Genomic DNA, 14,130 nt, shown 5'->3' with positions numbered 1-14,130 from the left:
GGGTACTGATAACGTTGTGGGTTTCCGTTTCAGTTTCCGTTCTCAAGTGTTGTATTCCTTGACATTTTTACACACAGAATTAATACGAGAATATCCGAAGACGAATATATTAGCAAGGGGAGGGGGGCGGTACTGAGTGGATCATACGCCCGGGGCGACTCTTCTTTAAGGGGGGGGGGGCAATTTATCTAAGTGCTCACCTTGGAGGTTGACATAACAAATCACCGCCCTTCGCTTCTCCTAAATATGTGTAAACCAGGACATATTTCATCGACTAGAGGGGTAGAATTATGATTTTCCCAAGACATATTATAGGGTTTTTCGATTAAACGAGAGTTGACGGGGAAATAAATATAAAAAATTTAATAACTTTAATAAATTGTTATTTAGACAAGGTGTTAAAAGTATAAAAGATTATATTTTAAAATTATTTGATCACCAAAATGCCACTGAGCGAAGACACTGAACAAAGCAGATACAGTATGCAATGGCGGGGGGGGGGGGGGCGTCACCGAAACGTCTGTCCTGGAGACCTGTTGTGAGGGCCCTGTTAGTAGCTACCTATGTGACTAGGTTAACTAGTGCAGAAGTGAACCTAGTCTTGGATTCTTTCAGCATCTACTTAACCTGATTACTTTAGGGTTGCTAATGTATTCGTCGTAGGATATCCACAATAAAAATATTCTCGTATTAATTCTGTCTTGAAAACCTATAAAACAACTGATGTAAATAACGGAAACCACACCCACAACATCGTTATAAGTACCCTTTCATCGTTTGTTTAACTATAGTGTATTACTTATCTGCAGGAGGTCACTCATTCACAGAAGAGTTTAAAATTTTAAGTTTAGAACAGAGATTTAAAATATATGATATATATATATATACATATGCAATTATAAAAAATGATATAAATTATGAAAATTATCTAGATGTGATAAGAAATCGAAAACACAGAAAAGCACTAACAAATCTATGAATAACCGCACATAAATTGAAATATGAAACAGGAAGGTATTTAACTCAATGACAGGCCTCATGATGCAGCACGCAGGTGCTAACCATTCAACTATCCACCCCCCTCCCCGCTCCACCAAACGCGCATACCGACACTGCTAGTCCTCAAATGATCTTCGTCAATATTTCATTCAACCATGTTATTTCAATGTATCATTGATATCAAATGTACACATACCTAAATAATGGTTATATTTTTTTAGGAATAACTTTCAATCTATCCGAAATTTAAAACAAAATCTAGGAAATCATAATTCACAGAAATGTTCAACTTACCATGTAAACTTCAACTAGGATCTCTTTTAAAAAAACTTCCTCATTAAGCGAAACTAATAGCAGCCTAATAACGTCCTTCCTACCCACAATGCATAACGTATCGATATAGGTTAGCCAACGCCGGATTAACAACGGGGCACCATGGGGCCCAAGCCCTAGGGCCCCCACATTAGAGGGCCCCCACAAAAATCTCAGTTGCGCGCCTAGAGCATGGTCGGACCGAGGACTTCAACGGCCCAACGCCGGATTAATCACGGGGCACCATAGGGCCCAGGCCCCAAGGCCACCCACATTAGAGGGCCCCCCACAAAAATATCAGTTGCGCGCCTCGAGCATGGTCGGACCGAGGACTCCAACGGCCGGTGACCTAGTGACGGGGCCCCAGGGACTTCCGATGCTCCGAGGGCCCTCCATCGGAAGTCCCTGGGGTCCCCTCACTCCATGGTGTGTCGCGATCGACATCCGAGAATTCGGTGTAATCCGGTGATGCCGCCTCATATTTTCGACGTTCGTCAAAAATCGAGTCCGGCTTGGTCGTAACGTTACGGCCTCCATTCATCAAATCATCGTAGGGGATATAATACGATTCCGAATCAAGTGACCCCGTTATTTATCACTGAGCGACTTCAAAATTAGGTTTGACGTAGCTCTGCTCACTTACAGTGGCGGATTTAATGGGCTCAATGGGCTCCAGCCCCCTGCTCTAGAAATGCCATCATTTCATAGCACTCGCATGGATTGGTCCACTGAAATAACGCCAGAATGCGCTAATTTTGTGGCAGAATTTTATTTTTTTCTGGGGGAGGTACTTCTAAATGGCTCCGACACAAGTGCCTGAAATGCCAGGAAATCACGTTTCCGGCCTCCAATTTCTGAAAATTTCCTGGGGGGAAAATCCCCCCAGACCACCCTTGCGGGACTTCGCGCCTTCAGCGCTCGAGTTGGCCGACACAGCTCCTCGGTCGGTGATAAGGGGCCCCCACATGTTCGGGCCCCAGGGCCCCCACCATGGTTAATCCGGCGTTGAGGTTAGCATTGTCAAATATTCTATGCAGTCAACGTTCTCTATAGATAAATCGTCGCTGTGACTGTGGTGAAAGACGTACAAGTAGATAGCACATGTACAAGCTTTATAGTATTTATTAAATGATATAAGACTATGTGGCTATGGTAACTGGGCGCAGTGGATTCAGTCGAAATTAATAAATCTGACAGGATATCAGAGTACCCGGGGAAAACCCACGAAGTTAGGGAGATAGCCCTTCAGAACCCAAAGACTTGATGGATAACGAGCACTAAGATATACTGGGAGCCCATTATACACACACCAGTATACTACCTACCCTTGGTACATATGGATTACTTGATGGTCATATTTATTAAATATCAGTATAATATTTAATAAATAAATGCCAATACAAACATTAATATCTAGTAAAATTTCAGACATAAATAAAATTAGTTTCAATTTAGAAAATACAGTTGCTTCCCCTGAATAGCTGAGCGTTTATTTGCAGTCGTTACGAAATGCTAGTAAATGAAGAACCCCGACCGAAAGACAATTCGCGCCCTTGGAATTGCATTATAGTAGGGTGCACTATGCACCCAAAATATTCCCTACAGAAAGTTGAACTCAGCACAAGAGTCTATGAGTCTATAATAGTCATAGCACGTGAAATTCTCTACACATCTATCGACTATTACAGCCCACAGGTACATGGGGACAGGCACGCCCTTATATGGTGAACCTATGCTATATGTCACATATGATTTTTTCAAAATATTTTCTGGGTTTTTTTCTTAATATTTTTCAAATTTTTTAATCTTCTTTATTTTCTTCCTATTTGGTGCTAAATCATATAATATTTACTATCAAACATATTCGTATAAAAAAAAAAAAAAAAAAAAAAAAAAATATATACCTTCTGATGTATCTAATAAAAGAGATTAGATACATCAGAAGGTATATTTTTTTTTTGATACGAATATTTTTGATAGTAAATATTATATGATTTAGCACCAAATAGGAAAAAAAAAAGCAGATTAAAAAATTTGAAAAATAAGGGCGTACCTGTCCCCATGTACCTGTGTTACAGCCGTAAAAAATCTATTGTTGACAATTCTGAATAGCAGTAATATTTAACTTTTTGGTTATTACAGCAGCTTTAGAAATTACGTTCGTTTTATTTTTTAAATTGCTTTATCATTAACTATACCGTTAGGAGCGGCATCTTTTGGTTTAGTAGAAATAATATCTCTGAAACACTCGAATTAGGCCAGAGCATGATACTAGCGGTAGTTTTAGTTTACTTTTACAAGGTTATTAAAACAATTGTTGACTTGCCTAACGTGCGTGTTTCTAAATTCAATTTCTTGTTCCAGCTTTCTGTTATGTTTCGTAAAAAAGTAATCTTGATTATCCCGGCCTGTCAATTAGACGGAGAATGGTCGGTAGACTGGTTAAGCGAGACTAATTTCAAAATAAGGGCACGTAACCTACTTTTTACTCAAAAGTGCCCTGATGTTATGGTCGACACTCGTAACCAGCTTTCAGTGTATTATTTATTGATGGTTAAATAGTCATAGCTTATTAAGTAAAACATGGCCGTTTATATAGTGAATATAAATGTGCGAAACTGATTTAAGGTTTGCTATATATATATAATTATTGTGGTGTAATTGTCGAGATATTTGGAGATATTTATTTATGGTGGGGTACCCTGATTATAGGTCATTTACGTTCGCGGACGATAACTGTAAATCAAGTTAAGCAACCAATTCCTTTCGCTAGGTCATATATTTTTATATTAAACAAATCCATAGATTCTTCAAATTGTTTAATTCTCAAGGATGTAAACTGATCAAGCTGTACGATTGTGCTTCCTCTAAAACATAAAAATGTAACATTTTGTAATCGATTATCCTTTCTTACCCCCAGATACAAATAATAAAATAAAAATAAATATATATCCAACGAGTGAACATTGTTACTTCTTTACTTTCCAGATAGTCGCATTTGTTTTCTGGCACATATCGTCTGAGGATTCATTTCATTCTGTCATAGTCTTTTTTTGTGAAGCATCTTACATGTAGGTCCACATTTTCAGAATCACTTCACGCAAAAATGGAATAAAAAAGTTTAATTCTATGATGCAATGCACATGCTGTATACTAATTAGCATGGAATTCTCATTATACAATCATTATTTGACACTAGTCACTATAAGATATTAAAATAGCTAATTAGAGTATAGTTGTTGGCATACACCTACAGATAACAAGCAGAGGAATTTCAACTATGTTCTAGTACAAATAGTACAAATTAAAGACACCGTGCACTCTTCTATAAATCAGTAAATCTCTTTGGTTTGGGTTAAAAAAAATAAACAAAACAGACGATTTCATTGCATTTTATATGTCGAATTGTTTAGTGGGGTGGTAATCTGTCGTCTTTGAAAATTTTACGTCCATAGATTAAGCCAGTGTTGCGATATAATACATTTCGACACAGAACATCAACATTTAAAAAATAATTAAAACAAGTCGACCGCAGGATAATCATTCACAACAAATATTTAATCGTAAAATTTTTATCTCAATAGATCAGATTAGCCCAATTCAACACTTTATTTTGATCTAGCTCTATTTTCCTGGATAGAAATGAGTTATCCTTTAGACAATGACTGGCGTGTTTAAGACAATCAAAATGAGTTCTAGATTGGTCTTTTAGTCTGGGATACTGCCGCTTCAAAGACGAAACGTCCCCCAATATCGATTTTCTTCTGGGTTTTATGTTTCAAATCAGGAAATTGAAATAAAATATAACATTAGAGCAAGAAAAGTCCTGTGAATAGTAAATATACACCAAAGCATTTCTAGTGAATGACATGAAAGAATGATTTCGTGGGTTCTATGCCGTTGATATACAGCTGGTATATATAAATACAAATAGATCAGCGAGAATATTACTTAACTTACTGAGAATCATCGAGGGAATAAATAATTCAAGGCAAGGATATTAAATTACGTTCTAAAGACATTTTTAAAAATATATTCCGAAACTACATGGAGCGACTTAGAGCAAATATCTATCATATTCACAGCAAATGTTGAACTAAAATTAGTACCCGCAGGGTGCCCGATGATAACAAAAACCCATATTATATACCCTTCAAAAACTAAGTAGGGGATATTAAGAAACAATACAAAACTGAAGAAATGCACTGCTGTTTTATATTAGAGGTAACCAGTGTATGTTAATAACAGGCCAATTGCCTACACATAAACATAAACAGTCCATATGGACGGCTTATCTGACGGACCCATTTCACTCGCAAAGAGATACACTGTCAAAAGTGAAAATGGATGTTTTTGATTTTTGTCTTAATAATGAGTAATTGCTCTACCAATCCTCAGACATTCAGCAATTCGTCGTGGCATGCTCCTAATCAACCGTCCAATCCCTATTTGGGGCAATCTGACCCACTCCTCTTGTAGTGCCACGGCCAATTCTTGCAGTGTTGTCGGTTGACGTCAACGTTGACGTCGACGAACACGTCTCCCGATCATGTCCCAGACATGCTCTATAGGGGAAGGGCATATGGACAATATGCTGATGCTGGAGGTAGTCATTCACGACACGAGCGCGGTGGGCACGGGCATTATCATCTTAAAAGATGAAACGTCGACCTGCACGTTGAGCAAAGGGCAGAACTATCGGTGCCAGGATGTTGTCACGGTAGTACACACCAGTGACCCTTCCTTGAACAATATACAAATCCGTTCTGCCAGTCATGGCGACGTTAGCATGAAATCCAGAGTAAATCTGAACTTATCCGAGAACATTACACGCGCCCATCGACGATTACCCCAATTTCTACACTGCCTACACTATTGACGCCTGTTTGCCCTGTGTTGGCGAGTTAATGGAGGCACACCACGCGGTCGTCGCGCATGCAAATGGGCTGCATGTAACCGATTGGGGTGTAACTCGAATTCCTATAACTTGGTACAAGTTTACAGAAAGCTGATTGGCCGTTTGTCCTCGATTTCGCATGACCTGTGTACGAATATATCGAACCTGGGCTTGTGTAGTGGCTCTAGGACGACCTAAACGAGGACTATCATCAACATTGTGTGTTTGCTGGTACCGGTTCCACAGTCAGCTGATCACAGACTGTGACACATTAAGCATGTTGGCTACTGCTCGCTGTGTAGAACCCATATGAAGTTCATCATGTTGAAAACGTCTCATTGCAAATTAAACGTAACACACTAAAGCAAAGATACGCTAAACAGTAAATCTTATGCAAGAACCGATAGGAAAGCAAACTTGGATAGGATAAACCAGCACGTGGCAGTTTTCATCAATCCTTCCTTGAAGTGTCAAATTTGACATTGAACCCCTCCCACGTGTATGGCACTGTTTGGGCGATAAGTTCTTCATCTGTTAACATACTCTCAAAGCATGTCAAGGTCCATGACTATTTATCATATCACAACCTGCATAGGTATTTGCATTTCAATATTCCCTACTTTTTTTTAAGAGTATATATTGATATATATCGATAATTATGAGACCATAAGCCTTACTCTAATTTCTCCATTTATCATCACTATATAAACGGCCATATTTTGTTTAATAAGTTATCTAAAAGTAGACTTAAAATACATTATCATAATATACACCCTAGCTACCAGCACGTACACAGCAAAATCGGATATGTGCCCTGGGTTTCAAATTAGTCGCGCCAAACTAGTCTACTGACCGCTAACAGACAGGAAAAAAGCTCGAATTAAGTAGAACGCAAGTGGGACAAGCCAACTAGGACTTTAAGAACCCTAGTGTAAAAATCCAATATACTTATATGGTTCGTAGTGTCCAGGGACAGATGGGGATGCACGGTAAGAGTCAATTTTAAGCATATCACAGCCATAGATTAAGTCAGACACTGGTTGGTCTTTATATTTACGATTACAGAGCTGAAAACCTGATTGAAACAACTTTTTCCATCTGATAGGTGGTGCAAAAACACAATAAGGCGCAATAACTATAAACCTCTTCACTTAGCCAATGTGTCCACTTTTATTGCACATTGTCCACTAAATGTCCACAGCTCCAGTTTAAGTAACGGTATGTATAGTTTAACAGCAAGTTCTTTTTGACACCTCTGAGCTTTTTTTCTTTTTTTTTTAAATGACGTAAATAGAAACGATTAACACCTACATGATAAAGTGGAATACATCTTAAAGCTAGGGTGTATCGATGTAATATAAGATAATATAAGTATATCAACATTAAATCATATCGTCTATTTAAGATAAAATATATGCCATTCACAATTTTCATACTGTGATTCCTCATTTAAAGCATTATAAGCGCGTTGGTGTTTAACAAAACAACAGAATGTATTAAATGTGTGATTTTACAATATTTATCTGTGATAAATACGTTTAACACAGAAAGTAAGGGGAGAAAACTTGTCTCTGTATTCGAACTAAAATTATAAATCCTAACCTAGCAGGCAATTATGAAACATACCGTGTAACGATACTTGTTGCTTCACACAAAACAAAAGAAGAAATGTTGCTTGAATGTCAGTTGTTAAATAGGCTTTAAATTGGCTTTAAATTATCAGAAAATAGAGCAATGCTCATAGTTAGAAACGTGATTTACTCCAAATCTTACTCAGATAAACAAGAAACACAACTAAAAATTTATATAAAAAAAGTATTTTAGCCATCAGCGATACGGTTTCTACAAACTCTACAACAGGCAACTTACGTCAGATGGCTTACTTATAATTTCGATGGTGAAACTACCCAAATGCAACTTGACAATTGCACAAATGTGCGGTTAGGGGTATGTGTGTCATTCGAAATAACACCTTAAAGGACAGAGACCGCAGGTTTTATTTCGAATAGCAACCATGGAAATGGGTTGCTATGTGACTTGCACACACTCACTGACACAATCTACGAAGATTACAGCCAAGTATGTGGCGATGCTTACCTTGTGCGCGTGAAATTCAAAGCATGTGGTTATTGGGGTTATTTGTTAATCGTGAATATACGATAAGTGTGATCGACTTACCTTTTCTTAACACTAAACAGTTATCTTGGACAAAACACGGGGCTATGTCAATACTCCGGAAAAGAAAACAATTTAATATGGTTGTTTATTATGGGGAAATCAATTTGCCATCATTGTTATTTGTTGATAATTGTTTTCAGTCCGATCTTGCTTTTAGTTGATGAGGGCTCAAATATGCAGCATACCCCCACACCGCTTTCCGCCCAAGTGTCTAGTGCTGTGTTGTTAATACCAAGCACCGCTTCCTCCGATCGCGTAATTATGACGTAATCATGGATTAAAATCCTCAATAAATATTGCTATATAAATACACTTTGCCCACACGGATATATTTATATTGATATTTAAGAGCAAGTCAGACAGTTTCATTTCACTAGACTATCTTTCGTTTTCTATATAGCAGCTTGAGGGTTAATATCAAGATGTCATAGTTTGATAATATATTTGAATTTTTTCTTCGATTTTAGATGTTAAGTAGTTCGACCACGATTTGTGTATGTGTCAGTATTACTGTGTGCTTATAAGAAATAACGCGTTTGAACATATAAGTCGGGGATCCTCCGAGCTCAAGAAAAACAGTTGTTCAGTGGTGTTTGGTCGTACAACGTTTGATCTCAACTGACCGTCATCAGATATGTTTTACGTGTTTACTGATCCAGCAGCATCGTTGGGTCCCTAAGAAAGCAGAATCTACGCGGATATCTTCCTGTCGACCTGTACAGTGTTAAAAGCTTGCTTTTTCGTAAAGATTTACATTTTGTTTTAGATAGCGCGCGGGAACGCACAATGGAATATATACCAGTACACAGAAATCATAGATATTCGAGGCATACTGAATGAAGGTCAGTGTTTTGTGTTTCTGAGCAAATCATTGTGATGGAATTTAAATATACCACTAGATGTGCTGCCACTATAAATCATTATTTGATAATCTTTTATTGTTTGTCCTGATTTTCTTTTCGGAGTTATCCCTCATTGTCTATGAGACTTTAAGGAGGAACTGACAAAGATTTTTAAATGTTCGTAATTTGACTAAATTATGCTACACCGGGGTTGTATGTATATATATTTTATTGTAATTAAGCAACATTAAAGGCTGGTCTGCCAAACCATCGCCGAGACAAATATTCATGATTGAGAAAATAATTGACAAAAATAAAATTTAATGGACGGACGAGTAAACGCCGGAAAAAAAAGCTTTTATTATCAACTCTCATCAGTTATGACATGGCTGTTTGATCATTATATGATTTTTGACAAACGTGGAATGGCGTTGACGCAAGACATTATAATTCGTAATTATCAGTATCGTCTATTTAGGATAAAATATATGCCATTCACAATTTTCACACTGTGATTCCTCATTTAAAGCATTATAAGCGCATTAGTGTTTAACAAAACAACAGAATGTATTAAATGTGTGATTTTACAATAATTATCTGTGACAAATACGATTTAACACAGAAAGTAAGGGGAGGAAACTTGTCTCTGTATTCGGACTAAAACATAAATCCTAGCCTAGCAGGCAATTATGAAACATTGTAGAACATAAACACCGTGTAACGATACTTGTTGCTTCACACAAAACAAAAGAAGAAATATTGCTCGAATGTTGAAATTTTACGTCGCTAAACTGATCGCTACATTTGGGTCGATTTAATTCAAGGTGATAGCATGATGCATAACGGAACAGTGTATATACCCGATCGCTAGGTACCCTAGCCGTAGATCGTTTTATATAGATATAAGCTGATGATAGAAGGAATATATCGTGACACAGAGGAGGCAGACATCGATGCCCTAACCGATCCGAGCATAGTACCATGACTACTGTTGTCGGTGAGTTTTTAAGATCATCTCCATAATGTCAATCCAACGCCGGGTCTGTGCCGGTTTCTTAATACAAAACATACTATTGAAATCGTTCGAGCATATTCTGTGTGTGGCATAAGATAAGAAAATCAACGTCAATAGAAGATGTTTAATATCTTCACTAGATAAATAATCTAACTTTAATACTTTACTCCTCTCTCTCTAAACACATGACGTGCGGTGTTTAGTTTTCATTACGATGATTTTGAATAATGATCCGCATAGAAATCATCTCAGTGGTTCTTGCAAAATGTGAAACGTAGACAATATTGACATAAAATTTGTTACCCATGCGCCAGACATTGACGTTCTTATATAAAGTTCATTGTTAAAGTGCTATTGTTTTGTGTACTACATACACGCCAGTGTGCAAGAAGTCAAACAGCTAAGAAGTCGCTATAAGATTTTGTTAATCAATAAGGAACTCGTTCTTCTGGGACTGAAGTTTCTTGTGACTCGATTCGTTCAACATCAATGGAACTAACCAGTCATCGCGATACCTCGGAAACGGTATTCAACAACTTATAGAAACGGTTAGCGACAACGGCCTGTCAGTCGAACTCTCTAGGCGGTTCATCACACTGGCATTATAAATGAAATTAAGTAAGGAGTGCACAGTGCATGTTGCTTATAGATTTCAACATGTCTAAGAAAGGCGCTAGGCTGTTTTACATGACAGGCAGTAAGAAGGATAAAGCTAAGACACCACGAGGGTGTTCGTGTAAGGAACGGCCGTCACTTTTAACTAAATTGGCAGTTCCGGTACCTGTAAGAGGACATATCGCTCCCCCAGGGCAGGGGAATGTGTACAAAGTTAAGTTGGATAGATCAACATGGGAGACCAGGACACCTTTTGTTTTTACATCTTACTTATCCAGTATACATGACTGTTCCCTGCCACTAAAAGAAACAGAAGAAGAACATATGCTCGCAACAGGTAAGATCATTTATATATTTAAGACACCAAGTGGATAAATTCATTTACAGAGATTTTTGGTGAATTTCAAGCATTATTTCTTAAAGGCATAATTTTAGGAATAAAGAACACATTAAAAAGTAATATTTCAAAAGTAATGTTATAAAAAAAATAATATCATTCAAATCAGTCGATCCTAATGTAAGTTATTGTTAAGTAAAAATGCAAATAACTTTCTATCAACCCCCCCCCCCCCACACACACACACACATATTTATTTAGGTGTAATCAAGCATGGCAATAGAAACTCGTACTCGGTGTCCACAGCGGAACTCGACAACTCTCTATTTACTTGACAGTCTTAGTGAAGCCAAATAAAATGAAGTGGGGTTTAACGTCCTACTTTTCAGCACGAACCGGGCCAATGATGTGCTATGTGGGGAACCGGTAACAGCATTTTCACCTATATATTATTCACCGAATTCAAATTAAGTTTTTTTTTACGTGCACACCAAATGTACATGGGACTTTGAGTGTGCGATCCATCCGAATGATTGACCATTGTTCCTTACGAGGTCCCCACTGACTGAAAAGAGAAATGGGCTGGAAAAGCACGAGGAACTTTCTTGACCTAGCCTACGTGTCTGTCCTTAAGGAAGGGACTAAACGCGACTATCTCCATATGAGTTATGGAGAAATCCTCCTTCAATATTGCCCCTTTATCTTTTAAATTCCGATCGTGTTCCTTATTTTAATGAATCAGTGTTGTTATTGATAGAACACAGATGTAGAGCATATCGGACGGCATTTTTTCTTTAGTGAGGTGATGTCTTCTTTTTAAAAGAAAACTTACCACTCTGTCTCCGAAAAAGTTCGCTTAAGAATGCAAATCAAGAGTCAAAACTTGAGGATAGTACTTATTTATATTGTCTAAAATTTCAGCAAAAAAGTTTGTCCCATTTGGAAATGATCAATCGAACAGTTTGTAATCTTTGCCAAGGAGTAATTCAGAACGCAGCAGTAAGCAGCAACATTCTATTACTCACTGGAAAACAACACAAATAAACCGAAAGCAACCGAAAATATAGCATAATATGTTATATATGTCATGTCCTTACAACTGGACATAGCTATAAAATTGAAAACGTATCACAGATCTTCGGATAGTTTTTTTGGCTTAACCGGTTTTATTCTCTGAAATAGGGCTAGGACTGTGCCTTTAATAACCGCTTTTTGTATAATACTTTTTTATATACAGTGGACAAATTGAGATGCAATAGGCTTTTCATATTTTGACAAGTTATGAATATTATCTTGTTACAAATGAAGTTTTTGATCGTGAAGATGCATATCTTAGAAACTGAATTACATTTTCTCTGTCCAATTTCATTCTATATCGAGATTCGGTTAGGTTTTTCAATTTGACTTGTTTACTTCTTCATTTAGTTAAGTTGATTTTTGGAAAGAAAATACAACTTAAAGAGCAATTCGAAGATTTTTTGATACATATTAAACTTTGAGACGTTCGGAAATTATTACCCTAATAGAGTAAGGGGTTTCGGGACTAGGATATGAGATTTGTTTCACGACAACGGGCTTATTGTGGTTCTTTGTATGTGTAAACATTTTCCGGAAAGGTAAATCGTAAACGAGAAATAAACCAGAAAGATATCACTGCACAGACACACTTAGTGCGGAAATAAAATGGAATAGGGTTTAACGTCCTACTTGTCTGCACGAACCGGGATAATGAAGAACGAGCATTTAAAGACATGCTTACCCAGAGACCAAATAGAGTGTCAATTTCTTATCCACTGTCAATGAGTATTCTTAGTACAAACAAATCAAAATAACATTAAATGGGTCTATATATACAAAATATTTGTTTTTCAAATTGAATATGGAGTTTATAAATATTATGTGATAAAAATATATTTATTACAGATGGATATACTCTACCTATGCATTTGGGTGCAGGCCTATGTATAGCTTCAGGCCAAATAGGCGAAAAGTAATCAAAAATATTTATGATAAATTATAAATTATATATCAATCACTGCTCACACCCGTAATTTCCGAACAGGCATGTCGACACATAACAAGCATATTGCATTATTTTTAGCCTTAGGTGATGCATCCATTTGAAATGCAATATTATTAATATGCAAAAACTATTCAATGCATCATTAGCAAGGGATATGAGAAGAATTGGGATATTAAAATTGTTAAAGTTTCCATGTTGTAGCGTGGAAGAAGGTAAGCAGTATGCTTTTAAATACTGTGATAAATAATACTGGGGTCTAATTCACGAAAACTTTTACTGAAATATGTTAAGGGGGCAGCTATTTTATTGGACAATGAAAGAGCTCAATTCATAAGTTTTTGTGAATAAGCTTCAGGGTAAGGACAAGTTGATCAAAGTCCATAATCAGCGATAGGTCATTGCTATTTCGATCGTCGACCATGGCTTTGGTAAGCGCACACATGATTAATTTAAGGTTCAAATTCAAATCCAATCCATTGAAACACTCGCCAAATTGTTCACATAAGTCAATAATATGCAATAAAGGAACTTCAGGCAACTACTATAAGTCACATATTTGTCGATTCGGTGTTCTGACTGCATGGAATCGAGAATCTGAAATGGCAATTACCATTTTTCATCGCAGTGAGAATTCCAAATCAGCCACGGTGTCCACAATAAAAGAACAGTTTTAGGAGCAATAGGCTACTGATTTTTAAAGAAGTCGACATAATTAAATTTTATTCGATTGATGCCAGTTGGGAATCGGGCTTAAGAAATAATAATATGACTTGGCCCGGCGGTTTTCTGTCAAAGAAAATTAGTTTTTGCTCTAAGGTACCCTTCCCATTGGCACCGACCGAATGAAATTTAGCTTCAATTGAATGGTATCTCATTTATCGTATGGGATTTCGTCTTGCAATGAATGAACTT

General features: G+C 37.1%; 1 protein-coding gene across 1 annotated transcript in view; it reads left to right on the top strand.

Moving 5' to 3' along the window:
* Positions 1-11,062: 11,062 nt before the first annotated feature.
* The window catches only part of LOC126827477 (pleckstrin homology domain-containing family G member 7), a 187,811-nt gene continuing 184,743 nt past the window's right edge, over positions 11,063-14,130 (top strand). Inside the window, exon 1 of the mRNA XM_050556841.2 lies at positions 11,063-11,195. Within this exon, the coding sequence (XP_050412798.2) occupies positions 11,183-11,195 (13 nt within the window). The 5' untranslated portion in view covers positions 11,063-11,182. The remainder of the gene's footprint in view (positions 11,196-14,130) is intronic.

Source organism: Patella vulgata, chromosome 7 (genome assembly GCF_932274485.2).
Source record: "Patella vulgata chromosome 7, xgPatVulg1.2, whole genome shotgun sequence".
Classification (NCBI taxonomy): domain Eukaryota; kingdom Metazoa; phylum Mollusca; class Gastropoda; family Patellidae; genus Patella; species Patella vulgata.
The sequence above is the reverse complement of the archived record's forward strand: the minus strand, read 5'-3'. Positions and strand labels throughout refer to the sequence as shown.